Raw genomic sequence first — 20,622 nt, 5'->3', positions numbered from 1 at the left:
TACTGGGCGCAAATTTCCTTGTTATTATAATCTTAGGTGCAAATTTCTAAATTGCTATCAAAATTTAGTCAGGAGCAAATTACCAGGTGCCGAAAATTTTGTTCAGAGGTGACGCACCGTAAGGCTGCAATGCGCGCACCTCGCGTCTGTTGTGAAAAAGGACGACGAAACTCTCAGCCGGGGGCCAGAATCGAACCCAGCGTACGACGCGGCACCGTAAGCGGACGGTCCCCCAACTGCATCACGCCGTTCCCCCGCAAACTGAGGCGAGGGGCAACCGCCGGACATGTGAGCTCCTCCCGGCAAGCTCCAAGGCATTCCGCGTGTCTGTTTCATTAATGGGCAGCCCCGGGCGCTCTGTGTTCGGGGCGGGCAGTGTTTCGGGACAGTGTTTCAGCAGGCGGTGTCGGACACTGACGGGTGCGGCGCATCACATGCCTCACCCTTGACGCTGCAGTGTTTGCCGTGGCATCCGGCGCCTCATCTCTACTGGTGGCCAGGGCAGTACACGGCGTGGGGTCGTCCTGCATAGCCATAGCAGGTAATGCACTAAGGGCCCATTACCTACCTACCGTACCTACTTGTACGTATTGTCCCTTGTGTCTCGTACAGAGCCGAAGCTATGACAAATGCAATCTGGGTGATCCTTCATGTAGCCCTTTCAGTCCATCAGTCATGTTAAGAATATTTCTGCATAACCACCATGAATATTACGCCAGCGAATCATCTCACATAGCCGTGGTAGGTCGTGTCCTGGGGTCCTGAGGTCAGCTTGCAGGGCAATGACAGGCAATGCCTAAAAATTGTTTGAAATCTACATACGGTATCTTTGATGGCTTGATGTCCCGAAAAAAGAAAACGAGTCTTCCTGCACGTTGAGTTATAGCACGTACATTGGTGCGGCTCGGCTACGGTAATGTGGTTAAAGATCACAAACATGCATGCCACTCATCCCCGCTCGCTGTGGGTTTGTGACTGTTGATATGCTTAGTCAGAATCCACCATGCTGCCACGTCTGCTATGAAAATTATAATGGTTTCTGTCAAAAGACCTTACAGATGGCGGGAAGGAAAGTTCGGCTCAAGATCCAGAGCTCACCGATATCGTCTGGCGACTTTCAAAACAGACTGATCTTTTAGCATTGTTAAGAATTCATCAGCTAGTGTCTTCTCGTGATTTATTTCGAGTGTACTTGCAAAGAAGGTGTTGGGTTCAAACTCTGAACTCGGGGTTAAGACTCTGAACCCAACACCACCTGCACAGTGGGCGTTCTGGGCTTCAGAACACTTGCTTAGTACGACTTGCTGAGCCCATCCTAAAGCTTCCACTCAGATTGTGACATTCTAGTTCACCAGATAGCTTTGACCCTGCCTTTTCGACGGACAGGACCGCGCGGGGTTGTGGGTGCCACACAATGCTGCGGCCCCGGGGCAGGGTGACCCTCCTCTGGCCAGGCTTCAGCTGAGCTTTCCATGTCACGCAGGCCAAACGATGCCCGCGTCCAGGAGCTCGTATCCATCGCCGTTTGACCACGAGGTCAGAATCTGATGCGTCTATCACGGAGGCCGCAAACTACCTTATGTCTATTTGTTTATTTGTTTATTTTTCTTTTATCGCCAATAGCGCTGCACTCCAACAGGCGATGCCATTTAAATAAAATACAGTAAATGCACAACACACAGTAGGATGAGCATTATTCAGGGAAAACATCTCAGAGCTAAGTAAAGCTGCTACAGAGTTTAAGCATACCGAAGTCTAAAATGCCAAAACTGTGATTAAAAACACCTGTGCTAGTGTTGCTCGCTAAGAAAGCGCTTCTAGTGCTTGGCGGTCTGAAAAAACGGACCGCTCGGTACTCTTTGCAAACGAGCGCGAGGTGCAGCGAGCAGAGTTTGAGTGCGGGTCGACTGAAGCAGCACAAGCAAGGGGAAGCAGCTTAGCAACAGTTGAGAGCCCAGTTTACCTTGGAAGATGTTCCTCAGAAAGAGTAACCCGTGCAGCAATCTTCGTGCTGCTGGGATGGGATTTTGAAATGAAGCGGAAAGCTGTCATAAAAAGAAGCTGTTTGCTCGGAGAATGTGTGAGTAAGTAACCAAATAAGAAACTTGTGCTGCACTCAACCAACCCACACTGTGTGGGAATTGCTCGCCCACGCCCAAATCACGCTGCAATATTCTGAAACTGATCGCACGTTTGTAAAAATACGCAGTCATCACAGCGCTTCAGATGAATTCTAATCAACTGGTACCGACTTGGAAGGACAAAATAAAGAGACCAAGTGCTCGATTGCCACGATTGACTACGTCAAATATGTGCAGCGAAGATTAGTTTGGTATCCAGCGTTGCGTGAAGGTCCCTATTTTAAACGCATGTTCAAGCTCAGTTCTATTCATATGATACATGTTCTGGATGGGAGCACGCCTGAGGGTCATCGTGAAAGTTTTACATTGTTTAGGGTTAAGGGTCGGCCCTCACCTGACTGACCACGCTACCAGATAATCGGGATCATTTGCAGCAGCAGTCCGTCAGCCGGGACGTAATTTTGCGGACTTTTTCACGTCATCGGCATACAAAAGACAGTCAGAATAACAGTAAAAAAGAGGGAGTCATGAGTGATCCTTCCGGGACGCCGGAGGCCAACGGTTTCCAATCAGAAGTTTTCTTTTTCGTTGACGATCACGCTCTGACGTCTGTAGGACAGATACAAGATCAGCCTTCGCAGTGCAGATTCCCTTAAGTGGCATCAATGCTTCGACCTGTGGTTCAGAAGCCCGTCATTAGCGCTCTGAAAAAGCAGCCGAATAATCAGTGTAAATGGCATCCGTCTGGTATCTCCTCGACATGGCCTCCCACGCCAATTTCAGGTAAACACAAAAGTTAGCGCCGTACGAACGCTTAGGAATAAAACCATGCTGATGATGATGGCATAACACCGGGGATACTTGGCGGAACAGCTTGTCATGTGGAATTCGTTCCAGTATCTTTCCGAAGAGAGGAAGCAGATATTATATATATATATATATATATATATATATATATATATATTCTTCTGTAATTTGCCGGCTCCTCCCTATCTCCTTTCTTAAAACTTGATATGACGTTTGCCTGCTTCCGCCTAGCCGGGAAGACATCTGAACTTACCAAGAGGTCACAAATCTTGGTGAGCAGAGCGACTAACTCGTCAGCGCACTTAGTGAGTTTGCGGGCGCTGATATCGTTAGTCCGCAGGCCTTGTTGGGACCGACCGCAGAAATTGCGAATCGCACGGCTGCCTCAGAAACTCAGTTGGCTCAGTGACTCGACTGGGCAACACGGCGCAGCTGGAGGGAGATGCACACGGATATAAGCAAATTTTAGAGCAAAGGCGTCATTCAACGCGGCAGCGCGAGCCATGTTATCCGACACGAGAGTCTGCTTAGAGTTATACGAGACTGGTAATGTGCATGACTTCTTCGGGACACATATTTAAACAACCAGTACAGCTTAGGGTTGGTATTGAAATCTTCGGTGACTCTATATAAATTTTGAGCGTACTTTGGACACGGACTTAAAAGCGTGTCTCCTGTCCGCAAACTCAGCCGCGGTCACCGCGCCGGAGTTTCTCCGCAGACGTCGGAAAGCTGCCTCCTTCAGCCAGGGAGCAGCTCGCACCGCGCCGCCTAACGAGGGGTCAGTCGGCGCCGGAGGATCACGATGGGGACGTGGTTGGCGATGCCCATCTCAAGCTGTGTGTAAGAGGTGTCCACCGTTTGGCCCAGCCCCCACTGGATCCGGGAGAGACTTAGGCGCATACCGCCGAAGTCAGCCCTCTTGTAGTTGCACGCAGCGTGCCGATGTACCACAGGCGGACTGCTTACCGGCACATTGAGAACGAAAATGAGTGAGACGCTCTCCGCAGGTCGAGAACGACGCCGCCGGCCGCCGGTGTCCAGTGTATTTCAGGCAGGTTGAAATCTCCGATGGCGACGGCTCTGAAATTCATTTGCGATTGTCAATTGCGATTGCGGACAAGATCATGTGAATAGCAAGTACGCAATGCCTGTGCTTACTAAGGATGTCTTAGGCATTGAAGATGGGATTGTCAGACCTTAGCCTTCAGAGCTTAAAGGAGCATGTGAAGCAAACACGAGCTGTCAATGAGCGCTGAAAAAGGGTCATTCATGGGTCCAGTCATAAGCAGCTTGCTGTACTTGGCATTGGGAGCAGGGTCCTTTTATACGGCTGATTATTGAAAGTAGGTTTCTGTTACATGAATTCATACAGGCTACCTGCTGTCTTATGACACAGTGATGCACAAGATGTGTGCAGCTGTCTTATCCAAATGATGTCAATTTTAGATAATAATTATTGCGCAATGCTAGGCTGTTTTGTTAGCATTTATTGCACATCACAATGTTTTCAACCAGGGTAGGCGATGATACTACCCATATCTCACCTTGAAAGTGCCTGCAATGCAACTTGCATACACATAGAATGCATAGTATTCATAACAAGTAACAGCCACTCAAATTTCTCAACTCGAATCTACTTTGACGTTCTTGCAAAGGAAGCTCCTTGACCAGGCGGTTTTGCCTTATCTTCCGGTCTTGGCATGCCCACCCAAGGCTTCTTGCCTGAAAGGCTGGAACCCTCACTATTACTTGCTCGCACTCAGGTTGTATGCTCTGTTGTGCCTTCTGCGGCTGTTGCATGCTGTTTAGGCTTCCTTTTTCAGCAATTTGTCTTTCAATAAGAAGCACTCCTAAGTTCAGTTTTATAATCTACGGCGCAAATTCTTGCGTTAGTTGCATTACCAAATTCATCATGGACTTATCAAAATTAAGCTTTGTCGTACATTTGTTCTTGGCTTTGAGAAACTCATGCAATATTTTTTGGCGTATATTTGGGTCATAGATTGTACATTATCTGTGCATTTTTGGAGTGTCGTACATTGTAATTGTATATTTTTGCTTTGAGAAACTGGATTATACGATTATACGCCAAAAATGTACAGTTCACGCCAAAAACATATGAATTGCACACATCACACAGAACCAAAGTGGGCCATGCCAGAAGTTCGGCCGCTTTGCTCTATGAAGAATATCAAAACTTTCTGATCAGAGGAAATGTCTTGCTTGTTGCAGCTGACATGACGACTTGTCACTGATGATAATGATTGATGTTTGATAACCTGATTTCCGGGCTAATTAGTTTAACGTGTTGGCACAACGTGTAGAATGTCTGTACTAGCCTGTGATACAAACTAATGGCTCCTTCTTTTTACGAAGCTTAAACGATATGAAAATCCCGTGTCATGTTTGCGATGCTAGTTTGTCGAAAAAAATTTCCAAAAATAACTTTGACAGCCTCGTCACGTTTTAAATTGAAGGTAACTTTCGTTTCTGGGATAAGTGATGTGAGATATGTGATATAGTTTCGACGCAATCAACAGGTCAATCAAAAGTTACGCGTCAGCAGCGGCCATTCGCTTGTTGGAGGCAGTGGCGCTGCATGGTGGTCAAATGACGCAAACGGATACTTGCACGAATGATAACGAATTTCGTTCAATCGAGGTTTGTTTTCACATGAACCGTGCTCAGGAAAAATAGGTTACTGCTTCCCACACATTTTTTTTCAAGCAATGCTGCGCAGCTGTGGATTTTGGGTTTCACATTAGCGCTACAGCAAAAACTCCTACCGACAGAAGTGCTGCGACATAACTTCCACTGTCAATACTTTAATACGGCATTAGTGCTACACTACAGCACATATGCTGCAGAAGATTAAACTCGTCAATACATCTACTGCAAATTGTTACGCAGTCATTGCTTTCACACGACATTTTTCTGGTGCGAAAACGTCTATGCGGAATTAGTGCTTCACGAGAAAACTTTCCCGTCAAGAACTTACACTCGCCATCGTCTTTACTGCAAAAGTTTTGAAGCCATTCTTTATACACGGCACTATTTCTGCTGCAAAGATTTAAACACGACATTACTGTTACAGCAGACTTGTGGTCAAGTATTTGCTGTAGACCTAATAGCTGCTATGTGTTTTGCATGCCAAGTTTTGTCGTGTAGTATCGATGTCGTTCTAAGTCTTGGCAGTAGAGTTAATGTCGCGTCTGAGTAAAATCTGCATGAGTTTTGCAGCCGAAGTTATGTCGCGTATATCTGATCAGTTTTGCCATGCATCAACGTCGTGACACTCCTGCCGGTAGGACTTCTTGCCGAAGCGCCGATGTCGTGACACCATTTCGTATGTAAACAAAAGACAATGGAAACGTCTGCTGCAAAACACAAATCTATCTCGGTGCCGTAAAAAGCATCCCAGATTGCCTAAGTGTCACACAAATTCAGGACGGGCTAATTATGCGACAACGAGTCATGCATACGTTGGTGTTCACCAAGCTTCGATGCGGGATTTCGCAGGTAAATATTGTTTAACTACGTTTGCAATGCATTTAATCGTTGTGCTTCTGCGTGGGAAAGCTTAGAATATATATTGCCGAAAAGGTGTTGATGAAATTAAAGGTTCTGGCTCTAAGTTAAGTACATTGGACCACTTCATGCTTCACGTTTTTAACGTCACTTGTTCTTTCTACCCCGTCATGTGTAACTTTGCGTTTACGTGCCTCTGGTAGTTCCAGATATTGAACTCCAAAATAAAGTAAACGTCAGAAAGCTGCTGCTTTCTTCCTACAAGGAGCTCCCATTTACAAAGCGCTAATCCCAACCCTCGCCCGCCTTTCGAACAGACGCGAATTATCATGTATGCGTCAAAAACATAAATATACATAATTGTCTTGAATTAACCCGAAAAGCGCGACTCTTTGAAAGCTGTCCTGACTCCAACATTTCCACGCTGTGCTGAAAGGCGCGCACCATTTATTGATGTCATTGGCTTAGCACTGAGAGGAAAAGACAGTGAGACCAGGTTGTCTGACTATCTGTGAATTGCACATTTGATGTAGGAAGAAAGTTCGGTATTATGGATTTTAAGTTCCTCTGTTAACGATATCAAACAATCGTAGGTGACTACGTCAAAGCTCGCCTTTTCCATTTGTGCTCCTTGGATTCCCACCCAGCTGGTCGAGCAAGACCATCGCCTTTGATCTCTGGAATTGAGCACGGCGCGTACGACATTCACCGCCCTGACCAGGCCCTACTGAAACCCCAAGGAAACTGGTGACACGTGATAACGTGCACAGTCTTCTCAATGTGTACTGCCCCACGGCGTGTTAGGTGCTCTGCGTAGTCCCTGATATGGTAAGGATCAGTGGTCTCGTCTTGCCTACTCTAGCATCATCAAATGGCGGTTATCATTGCCGCCATTGGCTTTTTGGCGCTGCCCCTCCCCTCTCGCCTGTGGCTCGACGGCTTTGAGCCGCTGTTTCCCAGCCTCCGGTGGCGGAGTCGACGGGTTCAGTTCTCATCGGCGCTCGTTATTTGTCTGTGGCTGGGATGGCCTGCAGTCTGCGACTGCGGACGCTCAAGATCAGATAAGGTCAGGAGGTAGGACGAGAGACGTGTCTAAATGTGCCGTAGGACTGGAATTTCGTGATGGGATGGTGGGTCAGGGCTCACACAACAAACAAGGTTTGGTGTTATTTCGGATCCCAGAAAACCATGCAATCAAAATGTTCCGACTACAATTGCAAAATGATAAAGTAATCCTACTGAAAATGTGATACATGAGCGGCATGCCCATTACTCGCATGACGTACTCGTTGAAACATGCTCGATATACACAAATATGCCGGTAGGCACGGCGCGTCTTTCTCTTCATATCCTCAGCTACCGTGGTTGTCAAGCAATGCGCAAATGTACGAATATTTTGTTCATAATTTGCATTGATGGTTGACTGTTAACCTGACCATGGAGTCATGGAACACTGTGCCGGGAACAGCCCGCCTTGCCGTGATGTCCCCAGTGACCCGTCTTTGGCGGTCTCCACGCTAAGCTGCTGCCATCCCGCCAGACAATATCCACGAGACATCGTTTCTTGTCGCATGACGTCAGCTATTTATGAAGCCTCCTACCGGGTATGTCTGCTCTCGAACAGCTTTTCATGTTAAAGCGTCGGTCGTAACATGCCCCGCATATGATGAGTTTTCATAGCTGTCACTGCCTGCTGATTTTGCTTTGTTGGGCGCATGCTCTTGATTCCGACACATGGCCATAACTGTCAAGTGAGGTTCACGACCTAGGCAATCACGGTCTGGAATGCTGGCACCGCGCTGGCCCTGTCATCAGTGAATGATGACCCCGAGCGAGCACCATCATCTGACCCTAGCGTCTCCGCTTGTCCACATGGTACAACAACCGGCAAAGAAACGAAATGAAACTTCTTGCTCGTCTTTTGCCGTCGAATTTCATGCATTTTAGCCCCGTGGTTGTAGACGAAGAATATATATCTAGAACTGGATGAGCAAGACCTGATATGCATGGTAGCTAACAGCCAAATCCAAAGAATACCAATGCTGGTTTCTAGTTTATTAAAGCAATTGTGTTCTGTGAATAGTATCTGGTTTACGAAACTTATTATTTGTGTTCGTATAAGTGATATAGCAAGATTTATTCGCTGAAAATAGATAGATATCTTGGAAAATATTGCATTCTTTATGCCGACTAGTTAAAGAGAGTGCTCGGCACTTGTGTGGGAGCTGTATTGAAGGCCGTTGTACTGATGGCCATTTTGAAGGCCATTGTATCGATAGCCATTTGGAAGAACATTCGGTGCAATCACAGCCTCGCCTTTCTTAAGCCCTAAACCCTCTAATTTCTGGGCTGGACGACCGCGAATTTGTGCATGTTATTTAGTGGTGACTATTTCAAGGTCACCCAGGCTTGCATAACGCCATAAAAACGTCACTCAAATACAGCCATCCCACTATCTATGCGGCGTTCATGGTTAAGACAAATATGATTCTCAAGTTATTCGTTCGGGCGTACGTGAGTGATTTCTGGAACCAGAGGTCTTTACTGCCCCTTAAACAATGTGATGCATTCAGTACTAGCTTCAGACACCGATCACGTTCTGTGCCACATAATTCAGGAAGTTGGTAGTCGTACTAGTTATTACGGAAATAAGACTTGTGACCGAATAACCAAGAATTGACTCCTGGTGTCGGGTTTCGGAAACAGCAAGAGCCCAGGAGCCGGCCTGATAATTAGCCGACGTGTCCATTAGGAACCAGGATACAGCCTGATATTAAGCCGAAAAATCAAGCAAGAACCAGAATCCAGTCTCATTGTTAGTCAAGAGACCCAGCAAGAACTATGATCTAGCCCGACAACAAGCCAAACGATCCAGCAAGAACCAAGATACTCTCTGACACAGATCCAACAAATCCACTGAGAACCAAGACCCAGCTTGGCATTATGCCAAAAGATCCAGCAAGAATCAAGATCCAATCTGACATTATGTCAAGGGATTTAGGAAGAACCAAGATCCAGCCTGAAACATGTGGAGATCCAGCAAGGCCCAAGAAACCGCTGAGGATTAAGCCGACATCCAGCAGGAGCAAATCTTTAGTCTCAAGTGGTGCCAATGTAAGCAGCAAGAACCATAATTTTACCTGAGACCCCTGGCAGCCCTGAGTTTAGAGGCCGAGTAGAGAAAATAGATAAATTTATTCCCACTTTTTGTTTTAGGTGTGGGAGGACTAAGGTCACCCAACAACATGAAACTACACCGGACACCCTGGTGCTCCTTAAAATTGATAGAAATACACGGAAACAATGTGCATTAAGCATTTCAGAAAGCTTTCCAAATCTCAGTTGTGTGATGTATCTGTGCCACAACGAGATCTTGCAAACCTTTGGCACACTTCGCAGAAGTATAGAAAATGTAGTCGTGTAAATTTAATTATTTCATTTGGTAGATGCATGTAGACTTGTCTATATAACTCAAACATCCACTTTTTGCACTTGCAACATAAGCTTTCGTCCAAGGCTGGTTAGAGAAATGTGTGCAGTCATGGAAAATTGGCGCTTTGCCTCAATAACCCCGGATTCACTGAAATCATGTTTGTTTCCCCACCTTGCTCCTGCCAACAAGTCCTTAGCAGCCACAGACACAAACGCAGGTGACCGCAAGCTTCCACGCCATCGTCTTAGCGACAAGATCAGAGAGCTCGTGCCATAACACATGAAATGACGGTGGCATCTGACTCATTTTGAACTAATCGCTTCCGCCATACGTTGTGTTTATGGCCGTTTTGGCCAAAGTAATGTAAAAAATTAGATATACCTTCTAAGGTCCCTGACCTATGACAGGTCAAAATCAGGTCGTGACTGTCGGCGAATGCAGTGTCTATGGAATCGTTCAATGCGATGCGACAATGAAGGGTAAGGCGAAGCCATACGTCTCTGAGATAGTTTATGAGACAGTAGACCAACTGAATTTATGGTCGCAACAAATTCCCTTTATCTGGGTTCAGGTTTGAAAGTCAGACAGAGCTCTAAACCAACTTGCTTTTTACTCGCGAGCTTGCTGAATGGGCCGGTTTCTGGCGCTCATTTCGAACGTTAACATTTTTTTTTACATCGATTTCGAACGTTAATTGACAACGGGGAGAGCAACTGACATTTTCCATTGATATATTTAAGGTCAGAGTAGGTTACTGACCTGAAATGATCCCGGTCGACGTTTTGCTTTTAGGAACATACCGACTAGCATGATCATTGACGCTTATTCAAATTTAAAAATCATGACAATCTCGTAGGGTTTTGGCTGCCACGAACTTCTAGAGGTCAAAACGCGCGTCTTGTCTGACCTCCCTGACCTCACCCTGCAGGTCTGTCGACTGTGGCCGACCTGTACCCGAACGAACGCGAGCGGTCGCGCGTGATGGGCCGCGTTATGGGCGCCATGGCCGTCGGCGTGCTCATCGGATACCCGTTTGGCGGACTCAGCTACGACCTGATGGGCAAGTCGCCGCCGTTCTGGCTGCTGGCCGCCCTGCTGACCGCCATGTTCGGTGAGGTGCCCGTCGTGCCGATCGCCGCGTGCCATATGCAGTAGTTTGACTCAGTAGTAATAGTAGTAGTGGTAGACGTAGTAGTACAGCATTAGAAGTAGTAGACTCCTCGCCTAGCGGGATATCGCAATGCCCCTCTTGCGATCGCGCCGGTCATCCGCTCGCAGGGTTTGGTGCAGCATGTCTGGTGATCAGCTGAGCGGGCCATCCCTCCGTGTGCAGTTACGGGCAGCCCTCCTGCTCAGTGTCTTCGGGAAAGGAACGTTAAGACAGCGCTCTGGTATAACGTGCGCTGTTGGCTGGTGGTAAATTCCCACAATGACAGGATCTTAAAGCCGCACCGACGGCGTGGTGTGTAAGTTCTAAGCTGCGACATGGATATCGCTATGTGACACGTAATATGCATTTGCGTCCTTCAGCAGCTTCCGTGTACGCTGGGCTTTAAGGGGATATCTAGCATTCGCTGCACTTGTTGTGCATAATTAGTCATACGGTTCCGATTTGATCGGTAATACCAATTTGCTCTACATCCTTCCGAAAAGCGGTTAGCACGGGTGGCTCAAAAATGTGACCGACGACAAAGCCAACGAGCAGCCGTTCGATATGATGGGTACATCTTGGTAACCAGGGGTCGGACCGGAGCGAAAATGTAGTCAAGCAAAGACATTGACACTCTCAGGGAGGCAATGGAATGGGGCACCGTGTGGTCCCAGATGTGCAGGAGCACGCGCCTCATGTCACGTTTACAGAAGCGGCCAAAACATTTTGCCCGGGTTTTAGGATTTTTTGCAGTTTGTATCATTGCACAGCTGCCGAAGCAGATAGAAGTACAAATTCAAGCTCAAATTGTTGACTAACGTGCCGTCTGCAATTCACGCCCTCAACTCGCGCTTGTACGACGTATGATTGCGCTGAGAAACGTCGCGCAAGCTGGGAATGTCGATTTTTCGAAAACGACGCCAGATACAACACGTCGCCGTCGAAACTTAACCAGGAACGTGGCAAAATAAGCATTACCGCATGCACCAATTCATTGCCTGCCTTTGCCACCCATACATTTATTATTCGGTGCGCATTCCTGGACATACATCAACTTGACCTAAAATGTGTCAATTCCACAGTTTCGCGTCGTCAAAATGACACCGGCTCATTGCCCAGTCACTGGCGGTGAGTATATGAAAGGGAATTTTTCACATTTGAAGATCAATGTAAAAACTGCTCTAGACAGAGCGCTTCTCTGTTGAGTAAATGTGCCTCTCAATGCGTCATGGTTTGATTACGTCATATGACTGGATTTGAATGACATTTTTATGACGCCATGAGGGCCAACATGACTTAACAATATTCTCCCCGATATAACTTTCCCATTTGTGCCAGCGTGTAGCTTAGAAACTAGAAAGAGACTTAGGTCCTAAGAAGGGCAGGGTTGTGAACAGCACGGAAAGATCTTCAAGATGGCTTTTTGGGTTCAAACTCCCATATAAATGTGGAACACTCCCGTTAAGTAAAACAATTTAAATCGCACGCACTGGATGATGCCGGCGTACCGCAACCGTCGTTAATCACTTAATTAATGTAGTGGTGAATCAAATGAGCCATGAATTCATTCCATAAGCCGAGAAAGGTGAGTGATAGTAACGATCTAATGCATTACTCAAACTAATTGCTTTGAGAAATGTCAGAGTAACCAAATATATCGAGCAAAGAATAATTTGCGACGAGTGCGATAAGAACACCTTACAAATGCAGCAAGTTTCAGCAAGGCTCACCGCTGCGGCAAAACAGCACTCCCATGTGGTTCGCGAGGGCGTGTTTTAGAGCCATCATAGAGTCTGATAACACGAAAGCAGTGCAGCAGCACAAACAGGTGGCGGTGGCGACATGAGAGAGATCTTACATTCGCAGTGATAACAAGTGTGGGTTTCTTGCGCTTTACGAATGCGTAATAACGCTCAAACCGCAGTAGATATTCGTAAAGCACGATTCGAAAGTTGACAATCGCGGATTTTGTCTTAGTAAGCAGAGCGTGAGCTCATTATTGAAGAATGTTTCAAATGATATTAATCATCATTTGTTTGTGCCGCTTTGTTGTGCCCCATCAGCTTTGTCACATGGCTAGGTGGCACGAAACCGGAAAGCGCTATGGCAACGTTTTTGTCAGGTTGAAGTAAATATCATTCTCTGTGGGCTATTCAGTGGGCTGTGACCCACCGATTTCTTTCAGGGTTGCAAGGGATTCAGCCCATGGTGCCGCATGAAAAATGGCTTATCGGTTAAATCCGCTTCCCACGACCTACATACATACCTGGTAGTCGGCCCATTACACCCGGTTTCAGTCAGGCGTCCCTGCAGCTAGGGGTCGGGTCGGCCAGGAAGTCCCACGAATGGTGCTTAATGCACCCCGAAATACTGCAAACACGAATCATCCATGGGAACTCAGTCGCTTAGCAAAGCAAGCCGCAAGCACCCGCCTACAATAGTTCCAGGCCCCAGAGTTGTCGCTCAATCGCACTAATTATCTCCCATCACAATTTTTGATACGATCCATACCATATACTGTACTGACAAAGCAAAAAAGACAAGGCAGATAACTGAACATATTCACTCAATTTTAAACCTTTTTTCAAGTATGCGACAATGGCAAGAGCACATCATGTGATATTTTGAATCTCCATATTCATGTTGCAGAATGTTGGCCTTTCTTAACAATTTCAGGTAAACCCCTCTAGCTTTCCCATGCAGAGTTCAACAAAAACACTGGGCAAAAATATCATGAAATATTTTAATGACTTGTGTAAAACACAAGGCATACAAAAAGCGTGTGTTTACTTGCTGCTTGAAGATCATCAACAATTTGTGTTGATGTTGAATGACAACCCCCGACTTCTGCCTTTAACAAACCACTGAAACATGTGCCGATATTGTGCAATGTAATTAAAATATTTGATTGAACCAGCCATAAAGCGTTGAGTGGAAGATTGTAAACATCATGGTAAACGTCCTTCATAATTTCCAGCCTCCATAATTTGCTCAAGTGCATTTATCAACCAGTCCAACTTTTGTACATTCAGCATATTCACCTTTGCGCACAAAGAGATGAAGTAGCAGCATTACTGCACAAAATTCAATACAGTAAACCATTTTTGGGGGTTTGCTCTGATGGCAAAAGCACAACAAAACTTTTTTTTGAAATCCTTGACTCATGCTTGACAATATCAGCTGCTCATCACCTCAGCAACACCTCTCCGGTTTTCCACTTGCACAGTTTTTACAAAAAACATGGCATAGAAGTGGGCTTTTCATATCTATTGGTTCAAATGAAACACAACAGGTAAAAAAGCATTCCTTCACTGCGCATATGCCACCAATGACGCATATCAGTAAACAATCACAACTTCTGAATTAGCGTCTTTTGGGCAGATGAACCGACGCGAACTGCACTGTCATCATTATTACCAGATATGTAATATTTCAGGAACGCAATCCACCATATGTTGCAAAGGGCTATTCTAAGACATTGGAAGCTTTCATCCGCAATTTACACGTGTTGAGGAAAATCTAACAATCATTCAAATCTACAATGATCTTCACAGTGAGCTTCACGCTACGCGTCCTCTATGCACGGCATGACATATGGGAATGCTAAAAGAAGAAAGAAGTTCATGCGTGGTCTGAAATGTTGAGCACGTAAATTGGACTCGAAAATAACTAAAATTCAGCTGCTATTAATACACTGTTAGTGATGCAGCTCCGTTCCCCAGTGCTATTATATTAATGGCGCATCCTTAGCGTTCACCAGACCATGCTTTTGAAATATGTTTCAAAGATCGGACACTTCTGTTAAACTTCTACCGGGATATCAGCTGACGCATATGCCGCCTTGGTATGCTCAAATAGATGCAGCACCGAACAGGCCAGCGACGGCGGCGGTCACGTTGGCTCCGGTCGTTTAATGGCGGTTGCGTTTATAGAAAAATTGGAGATGGAAAACACTGTCACAGGGTAGGGGGAAGGGGTGGGCTGTCACGTAACAGCATGCCAGATTGTTACATAACCGCACTGCTTGGTAGGAGTGCCAATGTCAAAGCAAACTCTGCAAGTCGTGGCTTAAGCGGCTCGGTGCTGGTGCGTGGAGGTCTGGCCCGGTTATTCCCAGTGCTGGGGCATCAAAGCCCAACCCGGTTAGTTACGGCCCGGTCTAGTGCATGGAGGCCCGGCGGAGTTGTTCTCAGTGCTGGTGCACCGGGGGCCGGACCGGTTAGTCACGATATTGGGAGGGACTCGCCTTTGGAATCAATAATCACGCTGCAATGTAGTTGGCAGCAAAGATACGCGATTTCTTCACAAATTGTGCCGTGAAAGGAAATAATTCAACAGATTGAAAGAAATATGCACAGCAAACTGATTCAGTTGTAGTCAGATGTAGTCTTCGTACCACTTTGCAACAGCACCCAGTTTACCTCTCCGATTTAGTGGGGAAGCGTAAATTATCCCAAATGCAAGGACCTGAACAACACGGATGGTAACAGGCCCAGATCTGGGGGAACTGGCGCTCCAGAGGCAGATGCCGCTTGATGACATTTGATGATTTGATGAATGACATTTGATGGATGGTATCGACAAAAAACGTGAGCCGCATTATGTGGGTCGCCTCGCGTATGCGAGCGCAAAAGATATACACACTGTTCGTGGGGTATTTGAAACCAGTGCTGTTAGATCTAAGAAGCCGGAACAGATCAAGGCGTGGCACCAGTTGCATGATGTAGTGGAATGAAGAGGTTTCAAATCATTAAGCTGTCATAAAACTCCCCGACTCATAGGCGCGCCAGTGATAAACAGGGAAGCGGAAAAAGTCCTTTATTGAAGGAAGTGCTCCACATTTCTATGTGGTTTTGAATTAGAACAGCCATCTTGCAAACCTTGCGGTGCAGTCCACAACCCTGCCCTTCTTAAGACCTAAACCACTCTAGTTTCTGAGCTACACGCTCGCAAAAATGGAGAATATTTCGGGGGAGTACTTCGAGGTGATTTCGACATTCGTGACGTCAGAAAAGCGTCATTAAAATTCTGCTATTCCATAAGTCATGCGACGATAAAAGCTAAGAAAAATCCAATGGTCGGATCGTTTTTATCTTGCGTTTGCTAGCACGATTTCCACGTACAGCGGCCGCCAATTGGCCGTCAATTAATGTCACGCAAGGTACGATGGCCTAATCAAACAATAACGTTCCGGGGAGCAAATTTACTGAGCAGACAAAGCGTGCTGTCAAGAGCAGTCTTTTCTTTTGCAAGGGGGACCAATAGTAATCAATGAGTTTGTTTCATCATATTTGATGTTTGCTTCAATATCTTCAAATGTGAAACTTTCCGTTTAAATCCCTGCTAAGTGCGACACACTGTGAAAGCGAGAGATTTGGGATCATAAACCTGACACGGATGTAAATCCCAGCTTGAATCCGTCCTTTAGGAAACTTGCGTACGACAGCGCCTCGGAAAGTCAGAATTCAAATGTTTTGGCTAGACTCATTCGTGTGGGCTCCGAAATGGTTCTTCATATCATTAGGAGCTGGTATGGGAAAGCGGTCATGGCGCTTCTTTTTTGCTTCATGATTTGTCTTTATTAAAGAGTACGTTTCAGAACAAGGAAACATATGTATTTGTGAACGACTCATTTAAATATGTCGTGGCCGGGGCACATCTGTGCAAACGGAACGCTTGCGTGTTATTATGCCAAGGGCGGGGTGTTATTCCAAGCTATTCACGTCATTCATTGTTGCATTAATTTAAAACAATTACCAAGCACTTAGGAGATCGCCGACAAATTTGCACGGGTAGAACAACGTTTCTCAATACCATGGCCTACTATGGCTCTCTGGTCGCGTGTCTGGAGCGGATCGTTCAACGACCTCGTTCCCGTTAGCGTTGCCTTCGGCATACTGAGGAAAAGAAATACCACTGTGAGAATTGATGGCTGCGACGGCATCAGCGATTTGTCAGCCTGGCTTGAGGTAATCACCATTACGTGACTGGGGAGGGGCCGTGTCCGGCGTTACAGTTATCGTTAATGTGCATGAGATATGCCTAAAAGCTAAGATACCGCTGTTGGTAAGCTGTATGAAATGTGTTTCATAACTTTCAGGTGTGCTATTGACTCGTTGGTGCTATATTCTTGTCACTGAACCGAAAAATAATCCATCGAAATCGATCCATTCCCCTCACACAGCGTTCTTTGTAACGCCAAGTTTTCTGCACACCTAGCGGCTGGCAGGGGGAGGGGGGGGGGGGGGCGGCGGCGAGGAGGGAATCACATTTCAGGACGGGGAGTTGATTCAGGGGCCTCGTGGACGTGACGCTCAACGCTCGCCCTGAATCGACTTTTTCATATTACCAACATATATGTGGTGTGGGTTTGATATGACCTCCTGCTGTTTTTAAATCAAGAAAGATAAAGCTCTGCGAAAAAAACCCATGGATTTGTCTCCACGGGAACTTACGATTGGTAATAATTTGCATGTTCTTAGGTGAAAACTTGTTCCCGCTCATGCGTGCCAGAGCTTTTCCTGAAAACCGAGCTATTTCAGACTTGCATGCCAGTATTAACAAAGCCATGGCGCGCAGCAACAGTAAAGTTAAACAGACGTGTTCCCTTTCTAATCTGAACGCGCCGTGGGGTAGTTTTGTATGGCTTGATCGTCTATTCGTGATGCAGAGCTTCATGAATGTAGCAGCGTCGGCCCGTCGCACGCAAATGGCGGATTCATCGGTTCTTAAAAAACCTGATTGACTGAAACTGGGACAGCTAGAGGCATATGTTTGGTGTCAAAACGCGCCCAGTTAATGGCTCAGAGGCTGCTGACATCTTGGGGGCACGATTGCACGATATGCTGGAGAACGATATTCAAGAAACCTTTTGTGGGTCGCCACTTCCCCTTCATCCATGAGGAAGGAAAATAAATCGCTGAAAGAAGCCATACTTTTTTACTAGTTAATGGTTAAGGCATTGTATGACCTATGTGTTCTGCATGTCTTCGTGTAAATTAATGCTGCCACATATGCATGCAGTGCCGGCATATTTGTCAGCTGCGTGACCTATAGCAGTCGATGCGCCCCCCCCCCCCCCCCAGCACATTTGACGGGTGAGGGAAGCCATTTGTCGGGCATGAGAATGAAGCCTTAACACGCACTCGGGTGGGCGGGGGGGGGGGGGGTCAAATTAACCCCTCGCCCCCCGAAGGTTTTTCCAGAATGATTTGCGAACTGCGCAGCGACGCCGCGCCAAATTTTGCATAGCTGTAGAAACTGAATAACGGATCGTTTGACATAAAAAATTTAGATGCATCTTGAAAGGTTGCTGATCTATGGCAGGTCAAGGTCCGGCCATGGTTTCAGCGAAGGCAGTTTCTAGGGAATCGTCCAATCTGACACAATAACGGAGTGTTTGTTGAAGCCATACATCTCTGAAATGCTTTCTTAGGAGCCACAAATATTGAATGAGCAAATTACGTTGATCAAGGTCAGGTATGAAGGTCAGACCAAGGTCACAACCAACCTGATTTATTACTCTAGGGCTTGCTGTATGGGATAGTTTGTGATGCTCATTTCGAATTTATTGACAGTAGGTACCGCATTATGCATCTTCCATTGACTTCTAAGAGGTCAGAAAAGGCCCAAGATGACCCCGGGTGGATAATTTGTTCTAGGAGCATACTGCCTAACGTTATGTTTGTCGCTTATTCAAATGCAAAACTCAGAGCAGTCTTGTATTATTTTAGTCACCACGGCCTTCAAAAGGTCAAACAAGATCACTGATCTCAAAGGAGCTTTTGACCTTTTGCTTAGAAACAGTTGCCTAGGTTCTGGGGGCACTTTGGAGACCAATCTGGAATTTGACTTTGTTTGACCTTATTTGACCTGAAGATCATCACCTAGGAAGCCCAAGCTTTTACCTAAGTGAGTCCACGTACAGGTCAAGAGACCCTGTAAATTTGGTATCTCTAGCTTTCTTAATTCCCGAGATCTCAGGGGAGTCAATTTGCTCCCCCCCCCGCACCCGAACGAAGGGTATCTGGCCGGCCAGCCGGGCGCATGTTAAGATTTCACACACAAACTACGGAGGAATGTCGCATGCGTTCTACCCTCTTGGGGTGCCACAAAGCACGGGCTTCAGATATGGATTTTCTACGAAAAATAACAAGTGATTATTATGCTGGGCTTGTCTGCGCGGTTTGGGAGTGCCTTTTCAAATCGGACGCAGCATGATTTCGCTCCTCCTGATATAAATGACGATGCTGCCGCCGCTTGTGTTGTCGCCTCGCTCGCCGCACGCTGCGCAAGGTGCATCATTAGTGTAAGTGTATAAATCTGAGCTGTCAAAAGAAAATACTCTTCTCTCAAAACAAATTTCGGCTTGTCTCTCGTGGAAAGTCCCAAACTGGTCCTGTCCACGTCCTTGGAATCGATGCACTGGTTCGGTCGGTGGATGTACGACGTGTACTGCAGGCGATTGAAGACGAGATGACCCGCGTCTCCTCGCTGCCACGCTGATCCCGCTTCTCAGCCCGGCCGCTCCGGGAGCCGCAGCCACCGTCGGGTGGGCCAGAACTGGCCGACCGATCACTGCCATGTATATGCATCATCCCTCCACCCCAGCCGCCCAGCCTACAACGCCCGAGCCACAGGGCGGGCGTGACCTGACCGAGTGTGACTGGTCTGCCACAGCGGTGCAGTACCGGCGGCTGCGGCCGCTGCCGGCCTGTGAGCGGGACGACGAGGCCGTCACCCCGCCCTGGTGGCGCCTCCTGGCGGACCGACGCATCAACATCGTGGCCGGCGCCGTCGGTCTCTCCACCTCCGTCATGGCTATCCTGGAGCCCACGCTTCCCGTTTGGCTCATTAACACCATACACCCACAGGTACGGCACGCTACAACCGCAGGTACAGCCAGAGGTGGCACTCTCTAAAATTGGGGGAGGGGGGAGGGGCGGCATTCGACCGGACAATCAACCGCCTGCAGCAGGTGCAGGTGTTGTGCACCTTGAACTTCCAATGGGCCCACCTGGAGCACCTTTTGTTGTGACAGTTTGACGTGTATAGGATCACTGATGAATTCCGCTGTCGCTGGCTGTGGTGTACCAATCAGCCGGAATTCAAATACCACCACAGTCACGATCATGCGATAAATAAACCCGCCACTGTTGAGAGAAACACGGTTTAACTTTTAAGTGGGTAGCCCTGTAATTTTTAAAGCTGTCACACATTGCGGCCAATTGTTCTTTATACCGATTCAGATATTGTCATGTGCAAAACTCGCCAAACATTTGCAGGCCGGCCCACAATCTGACGGAGTTGCATGAAAAAAATAGGAGGCTACAAAATACTCTTTGGAACAAACTTGACGTGATACTGATAATGATGCGTCTGGATACTTAGTGTACTAAAAGTTAATACAACTTCCGAGCATTTCTGTGGCCAATTATTCTCTTTTTGCTGATAAGCATGGAGGGGCTCAGAGGGGTGTTAGAGGCTCAAATTAGCGCTGGGGAGGCTCAATTTTCCCCCAAAGCATAGAAGTACAGCACTTTCACCCCTGAGTACAGCGCGTACAGCCCTGGATCCCGTACCTACGCATGCAGGTGTTGCACACTACACCCACAGGTACG

At 46.9% G+C, this 20,622-nt stretch overlaps 1 protein-coding gene across 1 annotated transcript in view; it reads left to right on the top strand.

The window, feature by feature from the left end:
- Nucleotides 1-20,622, top strand: part of LOC119111579 (synaptic vesicular amine transporter-like) — a 63,178-nt gene that overhangs the window by 38,782 nt on the left and 3,774 nt on the right. The window contains exons 9-11 of the mRNA XM_037235388.1: nt 458-541; nt 10,781-10,963; nt 19,682-19,875. Coding sequence (XP_037091283.1) covers nt 458-541; nt 10,781-10,963; nt 19,682-19,875 — 461 coding nt within the window. The remainder of the gene's footprint in view (nt 1-457; nt 542-10,780; nt 10,964-19,681; nt 19,876-20,622) is intronic.

This window comes from Pollicipes pollicipes, unplaced genomic scaffold, assembly GCF_011947565.3.
Source record: "Pollicipes pollicipes isolate AB1234 unplaced genomic scaffold, Ppol_2.1 Scaffold_7261;HRSCAF=8764_pilon_pilon_pilon, whole genome shotgun sequence".
In the NCBI taxonomy this organism is placed as follows: Eukaryota; Metazoa; Arthropoda; class Thecostraca; order Pollicipedomorpha; family Pollicipedidae; genus Pollicipes; species Pollicipes pollicipes.
This window is presented reverse-complemented; position numbering and strand designations above follow the sequence as displayed.